At 37.9% G+C, this 15,787-nt stretch overlaps 1 protein-coding gene across 50 annotated transcripts in view; it reads left to right on the top strand.

Annotated features, from left to right (window-relative positions):
- madd (MAP-kinase activating death domain) overlaps nt 1-15,787 on the top strand; it is a 49,309-nt gene that overhangs the window by 7,198 nt on the left and 26,324 nt on the right. For 25 of the 50 annotated variants that reach the window (XM_043244385.1, XM_043244388.1, XM_043244384.1 and 22 more), the window contains exons 2-8: nt 4,674-4,886; nt 5,614-5,891; nt 6,148-6,478; nt 11,403-11,712; nt 12,673-12,804; nt 12,891-13,004; nt 13,114-13,194. In XM_043244385.1, the coding sequence (XP_043100320.1) occupies nt 4,828-4,886; nt 5,614-5,891; nt 6,148-6,478; nt 11,403-11,712; nt 12,673-12,804; nt 12,891-13,004; nt 13,114-13,194 (1,305 nt within the window). In that variant the 5' untranslated portion in view covers nt 4,674-4,827. Of the gene's footprint in view, nt 1-4,673; nt 4,887-5,613; nt 5,892-6,147; nt 6,479-11,402; nt 11,713-12,672; nt 12,805-12,890; nt 13,005-13,113; nt 13,195-13,490; nt 13,500-14,595; nt 14,653-15,787 lie in introns of all 50 variants that reach the window. The other 25 variants (XM_043244376.1, XM_043244370.1, XM_043244346.1 and 22 more) reach the window with 2 other exon arrangements.

The following is a 15,787-nucleotide window of genomic DNA, read 5'->3' as shown; positions in this document are numbered from 1 at the left end:
ATTTTCTCCACCTGTTTCTTCAATATGTAAGCGAGCCTATGGGTGAGATTTACGGTTCATTAGCCACTAATAGGGAAATAATGAGAAGAATAACATGCAGTAAATGGTAAAACTGTTTTTTATGAAAAAAGTGTGAATAATCAAGATAATATATTAAAATATTATGGTTAAGATATACCAAACAGTTAAAAGTAACTGGATGAGAGCCACTGATGTCAAAAAAGAATGAAAAATGAAAAAAGAGCTACTGATATGTTAATTTGTGAAGGTAAAAACACAATATTGTTGTATAAAACTATTGTTTACTTGTAATAATAATCAGAAATAGTAATATGCAGGTAATTTTTTACTGTGCAAACTTAAACTGTATAAGATATACCTAACTTTCAAATCTGAGACCTGTTAACTGAAAATGTCAGTTTTGTTGGTCGACATTTGGAACAGGTTCACATGATCACAAGACAAGTTTATCCATCTTCAGCAGTGTGTCTTAGCAAGAAAAGATATGTCCCAATGCCATTTACAGTGATTTGGTTGTCATTGGTGTGTAATTTGATTTGATTTGCTCGCTAGATTAGTGGAAAAATTTACGACACAATGATCTGCAAAAAATTATGTTGAAGGTCTAAATGAATTTCTGGGAAGTGAAACATAATTTTTGCCATTTGAGAGGTTATCGAGCAAGAATGTTCTGTTTCAGTATTCGGCTGATAAAGTACAAAAGTCCAGATAAAAATAAAGTATAATTAATCATATACTTTACAAGCCTGCTCGAATTTTAATGTCTGTTTTTAGGCATCCCATAGCTCCCGGAAGCTTTTGCTCCAAGCGCAATTGATTCATGTTGGGTCAGTAGTGAGAGCTGTGATTTAAGACAAGAACAGCATGGAGGTCCTGGTGTCAAATGATCCGAGTGATGCTTAGAGGAAGAAACAGAGGCGTTATTGATGTCTTAGTCACGAACTATCTATCTTCTCCCCTCACTTCCACCACCTCTTCCTCTTCCTCTCTGAGCTGTTGATAGTGACGGAGGAAGAGCAAAAAAATGCCACTCCAGCAGAAAGAGGGGGCTACTAATCACAGTGCGGACACTTTGGCTCCTCTGACACCAGAGATAAATACATCTTCTCGGACAAGGCCAAACTTGCTGACTGGACTAGTCATTCAAAGGCAGTTTGAGTCAAGGTTCAAGATGAATATGTCTCAGTTCTTTCCAGAATTAAAACGTTCCAAAAGATCTGGCTGTGTGTAATAAACTTTAAGGATAGCAGCATTGTTTTGAGGAATGTTCAATTGAAGCCAGTCACAACAAAGAATACTTAGTTGGTTAGTTTACGAGTTACAAGTTAACATGTTAACTTGTTTGCACATTTGCAGAACTGCATTGCAGAGCACTTCTCTCTCTCTCTCTCTCTCTCTCTCTCTCTCTCTCTCTCTCTCTCTGTGTCTCTCTCTCTCTCTGTGTCTCTCTCTCTCTGTGTCTCTGTGTCTCTCTCTCTCTCTGTCTCTGTCTCTGTCTGTTTTTAATAAGCTGAAAATGTATATTTTGCTGGACAGGGGTGCACGTATCTTGACAAATGATCTACTATAGGCTGAGTACCTGCTCAGTGTTGACCCTGATGAGATGTCCTTGTTTTGTGAGCCATATGCAGTTACGTAATATTGCATAACACCATTTCTGCTTTTAAGGGTTCTGCTTTTAGGGCATATGAGTTTTATTTAAAGAGCACCTATTATGCTTTTTCTTTTATTTAATCTTTCCTTTAGTGTGTAATATAGCTGTTCGTTCATGTAAACAGTCTGCAAAAACACAAAATCCTTGCCAATAGGAGTTTATCTCTCCAGCAGAAAATATTTGCCTGAAACTCTTTGTTTGTAGTCCTGACATTATTTACATGACTAGCTGCATCACCCTGTTAAACATTTGCATAATGCGCCTACTGGTTGATCCACCCTCAAAGAACTGCTTGGTAAGTGATGCTGAGGATACGCTATTTATTTTACTGCAAGGGCAAAAAAAAAAACATTGTACTTTCAAGGCCAACAGTGTTATTGTACATGCAACGTTGCTAATGAAACCTTGGGCTGAAATCTGTTAAATAAGGTTCAGCTTATTTTCAGGTTGACCAGTCGCAATAGACTGGGGCCTGCGGATGAATCAGAGCAGGTTGGGGTTTTCGCAAAGATGGCTTTTTAAGGGACAAAAACTAAAACAGTGCATTTTGGTCAGAGTGACAAGAGGTGCTGCAACAATGTCAAATATGCACAAACAGTTGTTGTTGTACTTAAATCATGTAAATGTATTCTACAAGATGCTAGGAAAAAAATATTTTTAAATAAGTGAAAATATATTTTTTTCAATTCTGGACTGTCATTGTAAAGAAATAACTTTACACTGTTAAGCTTCTGAGGCAAAAGAAATGCAGTTGTTTGTCAGATGTAAGGTGCAGGTGTCTGTCTGTGTGTTAGAGCATCATGGAAAACTCTCTGCAGTGCAGAGTATCCAGAACTTCAGATAAGCTCTGACCCAGTTTTGGGTCAGTACAAAAAAAAAACACAGACACTGCAGTGAGACAGAAGCAACTGCTTGTGAAAGGCTGTCTGACTCTCACTTCATATTTACTGTTCGCTTTACATTTAGTCATTTTGCAGACACTTTTTTTTTTTTTTTAAAGCGAGTTACAAATGGGGAATACATAAGCGATTGCAGACAGAGGAAGTGCTCATTTGAACAGCACCTGAGGCTGGTATTATAAGTACATGCTGGAAAAGGAAAGGAATAAATGAAAATGGATTTTTTTCTAAATATAAATGTAGAATTAAGTCAAGTAGTGTAGAAAGAGGTGACAGGACAAGATTGACAGGGATACAGCATTCGGGATAGGGGTGTGTTGATCATTCCACCAGCCGTGAACGGTGAACGAGAATGTTCTAGAGAGTAATTTTGAGCCTTTCTGTGATGGTACCACAAGGCGTCGCTCACTCACAGATCTCAGGCTTCTGGAGGCGATGTAGATTTGTAATAGTAAGTGGAAGTAGGCGGGTGCTGAGCCTGTGGCTGTTCTGTAAGCAACTGAATTTGAGATGCAACCGGAAGCTAGTGCGGGGCGATAAAGAGCGGTGTAACATGGGTTCTTTTGTACACGTTGAAGACCAGTCGCGCTGCTGCATTCTAAATCATTTGTAGAGGTTTGATTGTTCTTGCAGAAAGTCTAGCCAGAAGAGAATTGCAGTAGTCCAGCCTATAAATGACCAGGGCTTGGACAAGAAGTTATGCTTCATGCTCTGTAAGAAAGGGCTTGATCTTTCTGATGTTGAGTAATCCAAATCTGGGAGATTGAGCAGTCTTTGCAATGTGCTCTATGAAGGTCAGCTGGTCGTCAAAGATTACACCAAGATTTGTGACCGAAGTTGATGGGCTAATTGTAGACGAACCTAGCTGGATGGTGAAGTCGTGCTGTAGAGTTTGTGTGGCAGAGAAGACAAGAAGTTCAGTCTTGGCCATGTTGAGCTGCAGGTGATGATCTTTCACCCATGCCGAGATGTCTGTTAGGCAGCCTGAAGTCCATGCAGCTACCATTGAATCATCTGGTTAAAAACAAGGTAGAGCTGTGTGTAGGAGAAGCCATGTGCCTGTATGATTGGACCTAGTGTTGTAGTGTATGTGGAAAAGAGTAGGGGTCCAAGAACCGATTCCTGAGGAACCCCGGTGACCAGTTGATGTGTTTTGGATACCTCTGTTTGCAGCTTTTTAAGATTGTTTTTGTTTAGTTAAAAGAATACATTCATCCAAAATGTCTTGATTAGGATATTTTTGGATTATAACATGTTATGATGATAATAAAATATTATGATATAGATAATATATAAATTTATATCACAAACATTTAATGGGTTTCCTAAACAGTAATGTTAGCTGAATTGATAACTTCCAAGTCAATCTAACTGGATATTATGCAAAGTGTGTATTTCCTGTGTGAAATTTGAGAATGCTTGTGTTTGTCATTTAGATCGAGTCAGTTGCTCATGCATTAGAGTGCTAACACACGAGGAACACAAATGGCAAATCCATGCAGTGAGGACACAGCTGGGCTCCAATCCCTTTCACGTGTGTGTGTGTGTGTGTGTGTGTGTGTTTACATTTAAAGTTGAGCCTCCTGTCAAGATGTGTTAGTGAATACTACTAAAGCTTGGCTTGTATAGTGTGCTCTGTTTGACTGTAAGGATTGTTAGACATTAGAAATATATCATAAGTTTTCCAGAGGTGTCTATCTAGAACAGAACTGAATGCTATGCTTCCTCAAACGTGTTTAGTACGGACAGTAGTACATTTACATTTGGGATCATAAATGTGCCACAGCAAAATGAATACCAGTTTGATAATCTTATAAAAGTAGCCAGGCCTAAAATATAGTAGTGATGCACCTTATGCCAAATATGTGACCAAAACAGCAGCAACAACAACCAAAAAAAAAGCTATGACTACATCTGAGGATATTTCAGGACAACTATTTCAGCAATACGTTTGGGAAATGGGGATGCACATTGAATGGAATTTCGTACAAAAATCACTTTTGCAGCATCTTCAAGCTTTGCAGCAGGCTTCATTTTACTGCAGAGCGCTAGCTTTGTGAGGGATTACTTCTAAAATATTCACTGTTTCTTCTCCACAGGCCCCATTCCTGCACACCACAGACCGCAATGATTGGGTGCTGCCTGCCTCGATCAGCCAACTCTTAGTTCTGCTGACCCTGACTGGACGACTGCCTGCCTGAAAGCTGATGGTTGCTACAGTTGCCATGACTTAGAGACACTCCTGATACAAAGATGGAGAAAAAGAAAATGTGTCCCCGCCTCCTGGACTACCTGGTGGTAGTTGGAGCCAGGTAAGGGAGATTGTTGAATAGTATTTGAGTATGCCTGCGTGTATACGCCTCAGACATAGGTTCTATAGAAGCGTGAGCAAATTGTTGACAGTAGCATTGAATAAAAGGTGAAAAGATTGTGTGTTCTGTTTGTATACGACCTGTGCAGGTGTATTCCAGGCTTCCAACCTCAGGTGTAAAGCTGTCGGTTTACGTTAAATGGGATTGTATGTTATCATGATGAAGACTGGTGTAGTGTTGACAGGAAATCATAATACAATGAATAAAAAAAGTGGATCTTTGGAAATATGATTGTGGAGCAACCCTTTCTCAAAATCCAGCCTTAATAAATTGCTGTTCCCCATTCCTTTTTAACCCTGTGTTTTCAAAACCGTTTGTGACACTGTTATAGAAACATTGAATCAAATGTAAACCAATTAAATACTGAATTCTAGATCATCTATAACTAAAACAGGGGAAAAAAAGAAAACAACTTTTGAAATATTTAAAAAGTGAGAATACAAAGATGTTGGAAAATTACATAAACTTTATGGCAAAGCTTATCAACATTAAATGGTTTAATATTTTCATAGAATCTATGCTATTTTTTTCAGGATTCTCTGATGTGTGTGTGTGTGTGTGTATCTCCATCCATTGCACAAAGTGCATAAAAGAACAAGTGCTGGGGCTAAGAAAAGCGAGAGATCTGTCCTTTTGTCTCTCACTTCAGTCTTTTTCTCTTAATCAGGCAACCCAGCAGTGACAGTGTGGCGCAAACACCTCAGCTGCTGAGACGCTATCCACTGGAGGACCACAATGACTTCCCTCTGCCCCCTGACGTTGTCTTCTTCTGCCAGCCCGAAGGATGCCTGAGCATCCGCCAGCGCAGGGTCAGCCTTCGTGATGACACCTCTTTTGTCTTCACTCTCACCGACAAAGACTCAGGTGTCACTCGCTATGGAATCTGCCTCAACTTTTACCGCTCTTTCCAGAAGGGCCATCACCGCCCGCGAACTGAAGGAAAAGGTCAGAGGTCACTTTGGATCGGTTTTATAAGGCAGAACATTTTTCCTATATAACATGGAATTTCACGGTGTTTGCAAAAATTACGAAAATAATTAACATCAAAAGTATTGTTATCTGCAGTAATGTCTTAATGTTTTGCACGTGTCTGTTAATGTCCATAATTAATGGTAATTTAAAAGGAATGATCTGTTTTGATTATTCACATTTTATTAAAATGGAATGCTGTGATTAATCCTTAATATTTTTCTTTATACAGGAGAAAAGGCCCTACATACAGATTCTGCAGTGGAGGCCACAGAGAAATCTGACCCTTCCACATTGACCTTTCCAGGGGAATCTACACTGCCCCCTGGAGGAGATGGGAATTTGCCACCCGGGGAGCCAGGCAGCGGAAAGTCTCCACGCTCTAAACGTAGCGGGCGACTGGCACCACAGAACCGGAACAGCACATTGACCTCTCTGTGCATTCTGAGCCACTACCCCTTCTTTACTACATTCAGGGAGTGTCTGTACATCCTCAAGCGTATGGTGGACTGCTGTAGTCAACGGCTCAACCAGAGACCCGGTGCTGCCAAGTCCACACAGCGGTGAGCAGCCTTCTTTTTTTCTTATCTGTGAAGTATGGAGATATGTAACATCACCCTGAGATTCAGCAAGATAATACTTGTGCACCGAAGCAATGACGGCAATGATTTGCAATAAGTAGACATATAATTGTCAAACACTGTGGTGCTGCCAGAAGCTTTTTACAACTGGCAACAATCTACCTCTCTGTTTACAAATGCTGCTACTATCTTCATAATTTTTGTATTGCTTTGAGTTAATTCACACACAAAAAATTTCAATCATTGTGACGGATGATTAATAGGACTTTATATAATAGGAATTGGTCTTTCTTTTCTCATATTTATATTTCTGTGAAGCAGGAAGCTATGGCTGGATAATTTCATGTTCATAATCCCACTTTAATGAATGGGAATATACTTCAGAGTTATTTTATGGGTGCCAATAATTGTCCAAAGTGTATTTGAGAAAAACATTTATACATAATGATATTTCCCTCCATTTTAAATTCTTATTATCCAATGATAGGTTTGAATTATTATTATTATTATTATTTTATTTTTTCAATAAAAGATCAAAATAATCAACAATGCAAATGAATTCTCTCTTTGATCATATTTACCAAGGGTTCCGATATGTTTGGCCATGATAGTGTGTGAGAACCAATTATGAGTTTTGCAGTGTTTTTTCTCTTCCTTTTGTTGATATTGCACTTGAACAAACCAATAGCTCTTCACATAAAATATCATAAAATAGCAACATGAATATGACTAATTTAGCATCTTTAAATATGTTACGCTAAGAATGCCAGAATGGTGTGACATTGTTAGATCTTGTAGCGTTATGGCTGTAATTAGAATGACACATAAAAAGGATGCTGATGATTTTACTAAAGGAAGTCACAAGTGGAAGGATGTGTGACGATGCTTGTAATGAGTGAAAAGGAAGTAGTGTGAAGAAGCAAGTGCGTGTGGCTGGCTGGGATTGTGTGAAGGAAGGAAGGTCTGTGCAAGTGCTCTTGCAGTGAGGTGCTCCACACAGGAGAGGTTTTAACTAGATCTTCTTCACATATCTCAGTGGTAATGGTAACTACATCCTTGAGTGTATATTGGTAAACAATCTGCACGATGACACTCTGCTGCAGATCAATAAGCATTGAGTAGAAGGTTTTTTATCTCTGTGATTTCCTCAGCAGAGTCTATTCTTGCGTAACCTAGCAACCACATCCACCATGAGCCACAGTCGCGTTTGCAGGCCTCAATTTGTTTGCAGTTGAATTGCCCTGCCAAGCCCCTTTTTATTTGCTTGCGAGTGTGGAGAATAATTTAACCAGCATTGCAGCCTTGTTGTTCAGATCCGAAGCAGTTCATATATTCCATGTAGATGCAATGTTTTCTCTTTGTTTTCATTTCCTTGCTTATTCAGCTGAATTTCGATCCTCTCCATTTCAAACTGGAATGCTATATTTACTTTGCTAGGTGTTAGTTCACAGTTAGCTGTAGTTGGTGTTGGTGTTAGTCCATAATCAGCTAGTTAAATATTGCGTAGAGTGTAGAGCTTTTTGTAAGGGTGAGAAGATGATACTATAAATAAAATAATTTTATTTGATGGAGGCATTTGATTGATGACATTTTATAGTAAAGAGGTTTATATGTTGTCCACTCCTATAAAAATCCACCAGACATATTTGTTTAAAACATTTTGGACGTGTTTTCACTTGTAAATGGCTCTTCATTTGTGTGGATTTCTCTTTTGATTTATTTTTTTAATTGGAGAAAGCAATTTTATAGATGATGGATTTCAGCCAGATCCAGTTTTCTAAAGTTAGAAAAACCTTGATTTAATTTATAGTTTTTTTTTTTACAACCATGCAGCTTGTGGATTACTTGAATAGCTTGTGGATGATAGTGATGTTTTTATCAACTGTTTAAACTCATTCCGTTTGCAAAGTTAACTAAAACTGAGGGTTTTTTTGTGAACTAACTATTCTTGAAATATACTGATAAAAAAATCAGACTGCCCTTGTGTTTAAACTTCTTTTTTTTTTATCATGAATTCTACATAAAGCATGATTTTCTATTTGTGGAATGAGCCAAAATTAGCTTTTAGTTGTTGTAAATATTAATGCATATTGGCTTGCCAACCATAAACCGCATACAGTTTTGCTAATGGACTATGTTATTTGGTGACCGTGTAGTTTATTCTTGTGTCGTGCTTAGTACACCCCAACTTATTCTTTTAATCAGTGCGCCTACCTACTTGGCAGCCTCAAATATATGACCTTATGTCACATTACAGTGAAAATAGAAATGACTCAGACAAAATGAGAGAATTTAGAAAATGAGAAAATGAGCCTTTGCAGTGAATGTGTCTTTAAAGGCCATTTCTGATTCAGTCATCATGTTCTCGCAGTACTGCAGTGACCTTGGCTTTACCCACGTTTTGTAGCCCTTCAGTATGCACGACTCAACCTTGTAATGACAAACCATCATGCGTCATACTGCTCTCAACTGGGCTATTCTGTGTGAGAATAACCATATGTCAGTCCAATGGCCTAATGAACAAACCAGAAGTCGGTTTTCAAATCACTAAAGCATCTTAGTTTCACTTTTGATGTCCAAATGTAATGAAATGCAGATTTTTTATTTCCAGGATTGTCGAATAAATAACATAATATATTACATTTCTATGTATATAATGTATTAAATATATTCACCGTACAAAACATTTCTATTTCAGGTGAATGCTGTACTTTTGAATTATCAGAGAATCCAGAAAAAAATATATCACTCAACATCACAATGGGTTTTAACACTGAAAATAATAAGAAATGTTTCCTCAGCACAAAATCAGCATATTAGACTGATTTTCTGTAAAAAAAAAAAAAAAAATTACATTCAAAAATCAATTAAAATAGATATCAGTTATTTTAAATTGTAACAATATTTGACAATGCTACTGTATGGATTTGGTTAAATAAATGTTGAACAAGTAAATGCTGCCTTGAACATAGAGACCAAAAAAATCTTACAGACCACGGACTTTTGAACAGAAGGTGCTTTTCATACTCGGCTTTAAAAGATTTTTTTGGTAATTTTTTAAAAAGTGGAATCTGTTACAGGAAGTAGTATGAAACTAAAAAAGTAGGGGTCCTGAATTCAGTAATTAAACTAGTTTGCATATTTTGATATTACATTAGCATCTTCGCTTTTCATTGCAGAACTGTGGTTGGCCAGAGAGTCTATATTCATTAGCATTTGTGTCCCTAAACAGGCCTGTGTTAATATGCAACAATTTAACTATGCAGCAACAACACAATTAATAAAGATGTCCCAGTGGTTTTGTCGGCACAAATTGACAATAGAAGGAAAAAGACAGGTAGAGTGCGAGAGAACAAAACATGTTAAGAGCTGCAGCGAGTGCGTGGAGCTGGTGGAGACAGGCTGTATGACAGATTGAGGCCACTGACTGTTCTCAGAGAGCAGCTGTGAGAAGTGGGAGTTCTCAGATGAACCAATTATGACTTACTGCGGCACCTCTACTCAGCCCACACAACCATAATCTGGCCTGTCTGGATCTTAGACGCTGTGCTTGTGTATCCGAGCTCCAGTGAATTGATATGAACTGTTACGTAGGCCTGAATGATTGACCTAAAAAGCAGTGACAAATTTAAAGGGGTCATCGGATGCGACATGCATTTTTGTTTGCAGTTGTTTGAACTGAAATGTGTGTCCACAACCACCCTATAATGATAATGATGGGGGTTTAATCTCGTTAAATCATTTCCCTTTTCTCATATCAAGCCATTCTCAGATGCCCTGGGTGAGCCATCAACCGTCCGCCATTTTTTTACACTACCACTGAGAAATTAACCAAAGTTATTCATTCATTAAGACCTTAAAGAATCGCGTCAACTGATTTTATCCAAAAGCCTTTTTGCCTAGGGTGCTTCTAAACTTTAGGAGCCCACTGTGCTCATTTTTGTAGAAATTGTCAGAAATAATACTTGATACTAGAGATTCTCTGCTGGTTTTGAGTTAGAATTATTGAGAAAATATTCCCCAGGCAATTACAAAACTGCCACCAGCACCTTGAATAATTGAAAATGAAAGATGGATCCATGGATTTGTGTTGTTTATTTCTGACCTTATCAGTCTTGCAATGCCCAATTTTCTTGACAAACTAAATTTTTTTTGTATGTGAAGTCCCTGAAGATTAGCACGCTCAAGATGGTTAAAGTCATGTAGATAACATTCCTTCATCCCTTCAGAAGTTGTGATTGTGATTCAAAATGTGTAAGAAAAAGAATTGCTGGTTTGCTGCGTTTGTTTTGCATGAACACAATGCTACACTTCACTGTAAAACACAAGGATTATATATTTATTAATTAAATGAAAGCATAGAATTTGTATTTGTTTGTTTTATTTTGATTAACCGTGCAGCTGTATTTTTTTCCTCATTGTAATGTTTGGTTTGCATAATTCAACCAGTTGAACATGATGTAATTATGTATTGATTTGCTGCTGCATGAATGGCCGATTAGATATTTGCATTAAGAGTGAAAAAATATGGTAATGCAAACAATTATGTTGTGGTGTAGTCTAGTGCTTGTAGAGCTTTTAGATAGTGTGCCTGTTGTTTTACTTAAAAGTGATTAGTAGTTTAATCCTAAACAGTAGAAGCCAGCTGCCACTGTTTTTGTGCTATTTCTGTTTTCTGTGTAGATTCTAGAATAAATCCTTCATTTTAGACGATACCTGAATATACCGGACAGTTCAAAAACTAGTTAATAAACTATTAAATGTTTAAAGAACTGAGCAGCAGTATGAAAAAATACAAAACCATGGAAAGAGAGCTTGTCAGTCTTGTTCTCGGTTGTACTTTTGGACCTGAACCGGATCCTGATCGAACAATTTAAATGTGAATGTGTGTGTTTCTCTCCCTCAGGGACACAATGTGGCGTGTGTTCACGGGCGCCCTCTCTGTCGAGGAAAAGGAAAAGGGCAGTCAGGTGCTTCAGGACCTGAGGGAGATCGAGTCGTGGGTGTATAGGCTGCTGCGCTCCCCGGTGCCTGTAGCTGGTCAGCGACGTGTGGACGTGGAAGTACTCCCCCATGAACTGCAGCCTGCACTGACCTTTGCCCTTCCTGACCCTTCCCGCTTCAGCATTGTAGACTTCCCTCTCCACCTGCCCCTGGAGCTGCTTGGAGTTGATGCTTGTCTTCAAGTCCTGGCCTGCATTCTGCTGGAGCACAAGGTAACACAAACACAACTCAGATGGTGGAGGCCCTATATTTGTGTACTATTTTTATGGTACTCCAAGAAAAGAACTTGGCACCTCTACAGTAAATGTAGAGAAATACAATATGCATCTGTGCTGTGGTTATGCTTACATACACCTCACTGTGCGAGCATGCATCATATACCAGTACCATATGAGAACCTGGATCAGAATTTTTTTTTTACTTTTGTTTTTATTTTTTGAAATTGAGATTTGTACATAAATAAGCTTTCCATTTAATGTACTGTTTGCTAGGATAGGACAATATTCGGTCAACATAAAAATGAGAAAATCTGGAATCTGAATGTGCAAAAAATTCAAATTAAAATGTTGATAAAATTGCCTTTAAAGTTGTCCTCAACAATGCATACTAATAATCAAAGTTTTAATATATTTACGGCAGGAAATGTACAAAATATCTTTAGGGAACATGATCTTTACTTAATATCCTAATGATTTTTGGCATAAAAGAAGAATATTCTATTCTATCTTTTAATAATTTTGATTATATATAGAGATCATTTATAATTTATTTTTTGATCATGTGACAATGAAAACGATTATTAGTCAAATTTGTAATGCTGGTATGTACATTCACTTGTGTTTTGTGCAGTAATGTAATTCAGAGTTCTCTTTTACAGCTGTTTTTATTTTGTCACAATGTATTACAAAAATATCCTGTAAGCTAAGCGTTTATAAGTGACTAACATGGTGAGAGGCAACAGTGTTAATTTTTTACAAATATTTTGAGTGTTGGACAGGCTGACACTTGAGAGGGAGCAATAATTTTAGACTCTTTTTAAAATATACTGCGTCATGGATAAACAATTGTCTATAGATCTGTTATTTCAAATGAAGCTAGTCTTCGTCATTTTGCCAATGCGGGTCACTCTGATAATGACAGGGAGACTTACTCTCACCCTCTGCTGTCTGTAGGTGGTACTGCAGTCCCGAGATTATAACGCTCTCTCAATGAGCGTCATGGCATTTGTTGCAATGATATATCCCCTTGAGTACATGTTTCCTGTCATTCCACTGTTGCCCACCTGCATGGCCTCTGCAGAACAGGTAACACAACTCAATCTTTTTTGAACAGTTGGTGTATAAACAACGATGCTCTCGTTATTCGTCACACGTATATCTTCTTTTTCTAGCTCCTTCTAGCACCCACTCCATATGTCATTGGCGTGCCTGCCAGTTTCTTTCTGTACAAGTCTGATTTTAAGGTGCCTGATGACGTTTGGTTAGTGGATCTGGACTGCAACAAGGTATAGCTCTCTGTAACTAGCCAGACAGGGGTTTCTACCATGTTTTTAACAATTAATTATGTATATGCTTTAGTGGTCTTATGTTGCTTCTATATCTTTATCAATGTAGGTCATTGCTCCAAGCAACGCAGAATTGCTCCCCCCCCTTCCTGAACCTGAAGCCTCCGAGCTAAAGAAACACTTGAAGCAGGTAAACAAACCAGATGTTCTCTTTTCTCCAAGGAGCCCTACCATTAGCTCTGAATAGGAATTAGACCCTAACTGGGTTCTAGAGGAAATGCATAGTAATTATACTGTCTTTTAACAGCTGCTGTAAACTTGGCCAATTCTAATTGCATTTAAACCAGAGAGAAGGTTGACAAAGATTTTAAACCCTGTCAGTTGAGGTCAAATGCATACATAAAGGGTTTATTCTGATGGATTTATATTTTATATGATCACTTATGCATTATAATGACTGTATATTCTCCCCCTTTTTTGTTCCAGCTCTTGGAGGTAATAAGTTTTGAGTTTCCCTATCTATAGACGCAATAATGGTTCTAGTTCTCTTGCTTAACCCCTTACAATCCCACATAGACCCTAATCTAGAGCTTCTGACCTGATTCTGGCACCTCTGAGCTTAATCAAACCCCATTAATGTCAACTTTTTAAACATTTCACTGTGTTGCTGTTAATCCTTGTCATTTACTGGCCAACTCTGTCCTTCCTTATGTCTTTTAAATAGAGATGCATTTAATTTGGTCATAATCTGTTGCTTTTGTTTTTGCTGGCCTGCAACAGAATTTCTCAGCCAAATTGATTTACCATTTTGTTTCATCTTGCATCAAACATAATTATCATGCTGTCATTGTAATAACTCAAGCCAAAATAGTCAATACTCTGAATCATCAGTTGTGTCTCACAGACCATGAGTCATGACTCTTCATTCGCCATTATGAATCATCATGAGTCAGGTCCTCATCTTTAGATCATTATTGTTCTAAAAGTTGATTTAGATTTGAAGGTCATCTTTTTGATGTACAGTATTGCCCCTTTCATTCGTGAACCAAACATAGTATTCCAAGAGCTCCATGAGCCAAAATGGAAATCATACTTTTCTTGTGATTGTCATTCGCTTCTGTTTCTCACTCAATTTAGCTTTAGATTTTAAATGTTTTGAAACATCCCTTACTCTGCTCCTTCCTTAATGCAAATTCATGGGGAATATGTCACAAAAAATGTTTCTGAAAAACATCACATTAATAAAGTATGGATAAAATAGGTTGAGTATGTCATTTTGTGTTGGCTAACACCTACCAAATAATGTTTGCAAGTCCAGTTTTGAGATTTGTACAGATTCTCCAATGACAAGATCTGCTTCCCTTTCCATCTGATAACCCTCTGGTTTTCTTGAGATTGGTGTGTTTTATGTCCTATGTGTGCTCATACTCTCCTATTCATGGTGTGTCCTCAATTCCACGCTACTTGTCTCTCTGTGGTTTCTCCCCATTCTTGAATTGTCTCCACTCACGGTTGGTCACATGATTTCCCAATCTTTCTCAGTGACAGGTAGTCATGTGACATTTCCTCCATGTTTTCTTGTGTCCTTCAGTGTCTGGTTAGATTGACTGTGATCACCCAAAAGCAGATCTTCGCTTCCGATTCCAAGGTTCACAAATCTTTGCATTTTGACTGTGCACGGAAAAATAATAATCTCCTCCCTTCATCAGCACCTGTAGTCCTACACTCTCTATAAAGTTAACAAAATAATGAAGCCATGCAGATATTTCTTTACTCCTTCGCACCCTTTGAATAAACAAATTCACAAATGCATACACTACTGACTCTGTTTGCCTCCATAGCCTCTAACTCTTGCACTCTTCCCTCCCTTCTCTCTGTGTGATGAAGGTCCTACAGAAGCCCCTTGTATCTCATAGCACTATGTTTGGCTTGAGCATGTTTCAGTGCAACATCTCACTTACATTATGCTCATAACTCAAAGCAAAAACTCATCGTAAGCAGCAGGAGCAGATGATGCGATTGGTTTGGTAGCGTGGCGAGGGCAGGGTCTGATGGAATGCCAGCTGAGAGGCATTGAGTGAGCAGTGGCAGAATTCCCAGAGTGCTTTGTTAATGGCTCTATGTGATGACCGCACCCTTCCCTCTAACATTTTGAATATTAAATATTTGATGCAAGACTGTCGCTTCAGGCAATGGCTTTCTCCTTTTCCCCTAACTAACAGAGATAGTTCACCCAAAAGTGAAAATTCGTTGTGTGTTGTTCCACAGACATTTGTAATGGAGCCTTTTTTTTCCCCTCCGCTGAACGTCCACAAACCAAGCCATAAGGGTCAATTAGCTGAATAAATTTGATGTATTTTAATGTATATACAGTTGTAAATGTACAAAATAGTAGCACCCTTTACTATCTTTAGATTTTTGGCATGAAAGAAAACATTATTATTTTGACCTATACAATCTATTATTGGTTATTGCTACAAATATGCCCGTGCTACTTTATGCTGACCAAAGCATTGGCAATAAAGTAATTGTAAAAGTAATGCATGTGAATTTTCATATGACGAACAGGTTGATTTTAGTCTATGATTTATAAACACTGATAAACACACTTACATAGAGCTCATCAAATATGATAAACTCAAAAAAAGTTTTGTTTACTGTTTAAAAGTAGGGTTTGTTTACGTTCAAGCTTGATAAACTCAAAAAAACTCAAAAAAGTTTTGTTTACTGTTTAAAAGTAGGGTTTGTTTACGTTCAAGCTTCCTTTTACCGTAAACAGAAAT

This window comes from Puntigrus tetrazona, chromosome 7 (genome assembly GCF_018831695.1).
Source record: "Puntigrus tetrazona isolate hp1 chromosome 7, ASM1883169v1, whole genome shotgun sequence".
NCBI classification, from domain to species: Eukaryota; Metazoa; Chordata; class Actinopteri; order Cypriniformes; family Cyprinidae; genus Puntigrus; species Puntigrus tetrazona.
Note: the sequence above shows the minus strand (reverse complement) of the source record. Positions and strands in the feature narration are given on the sequence as shown.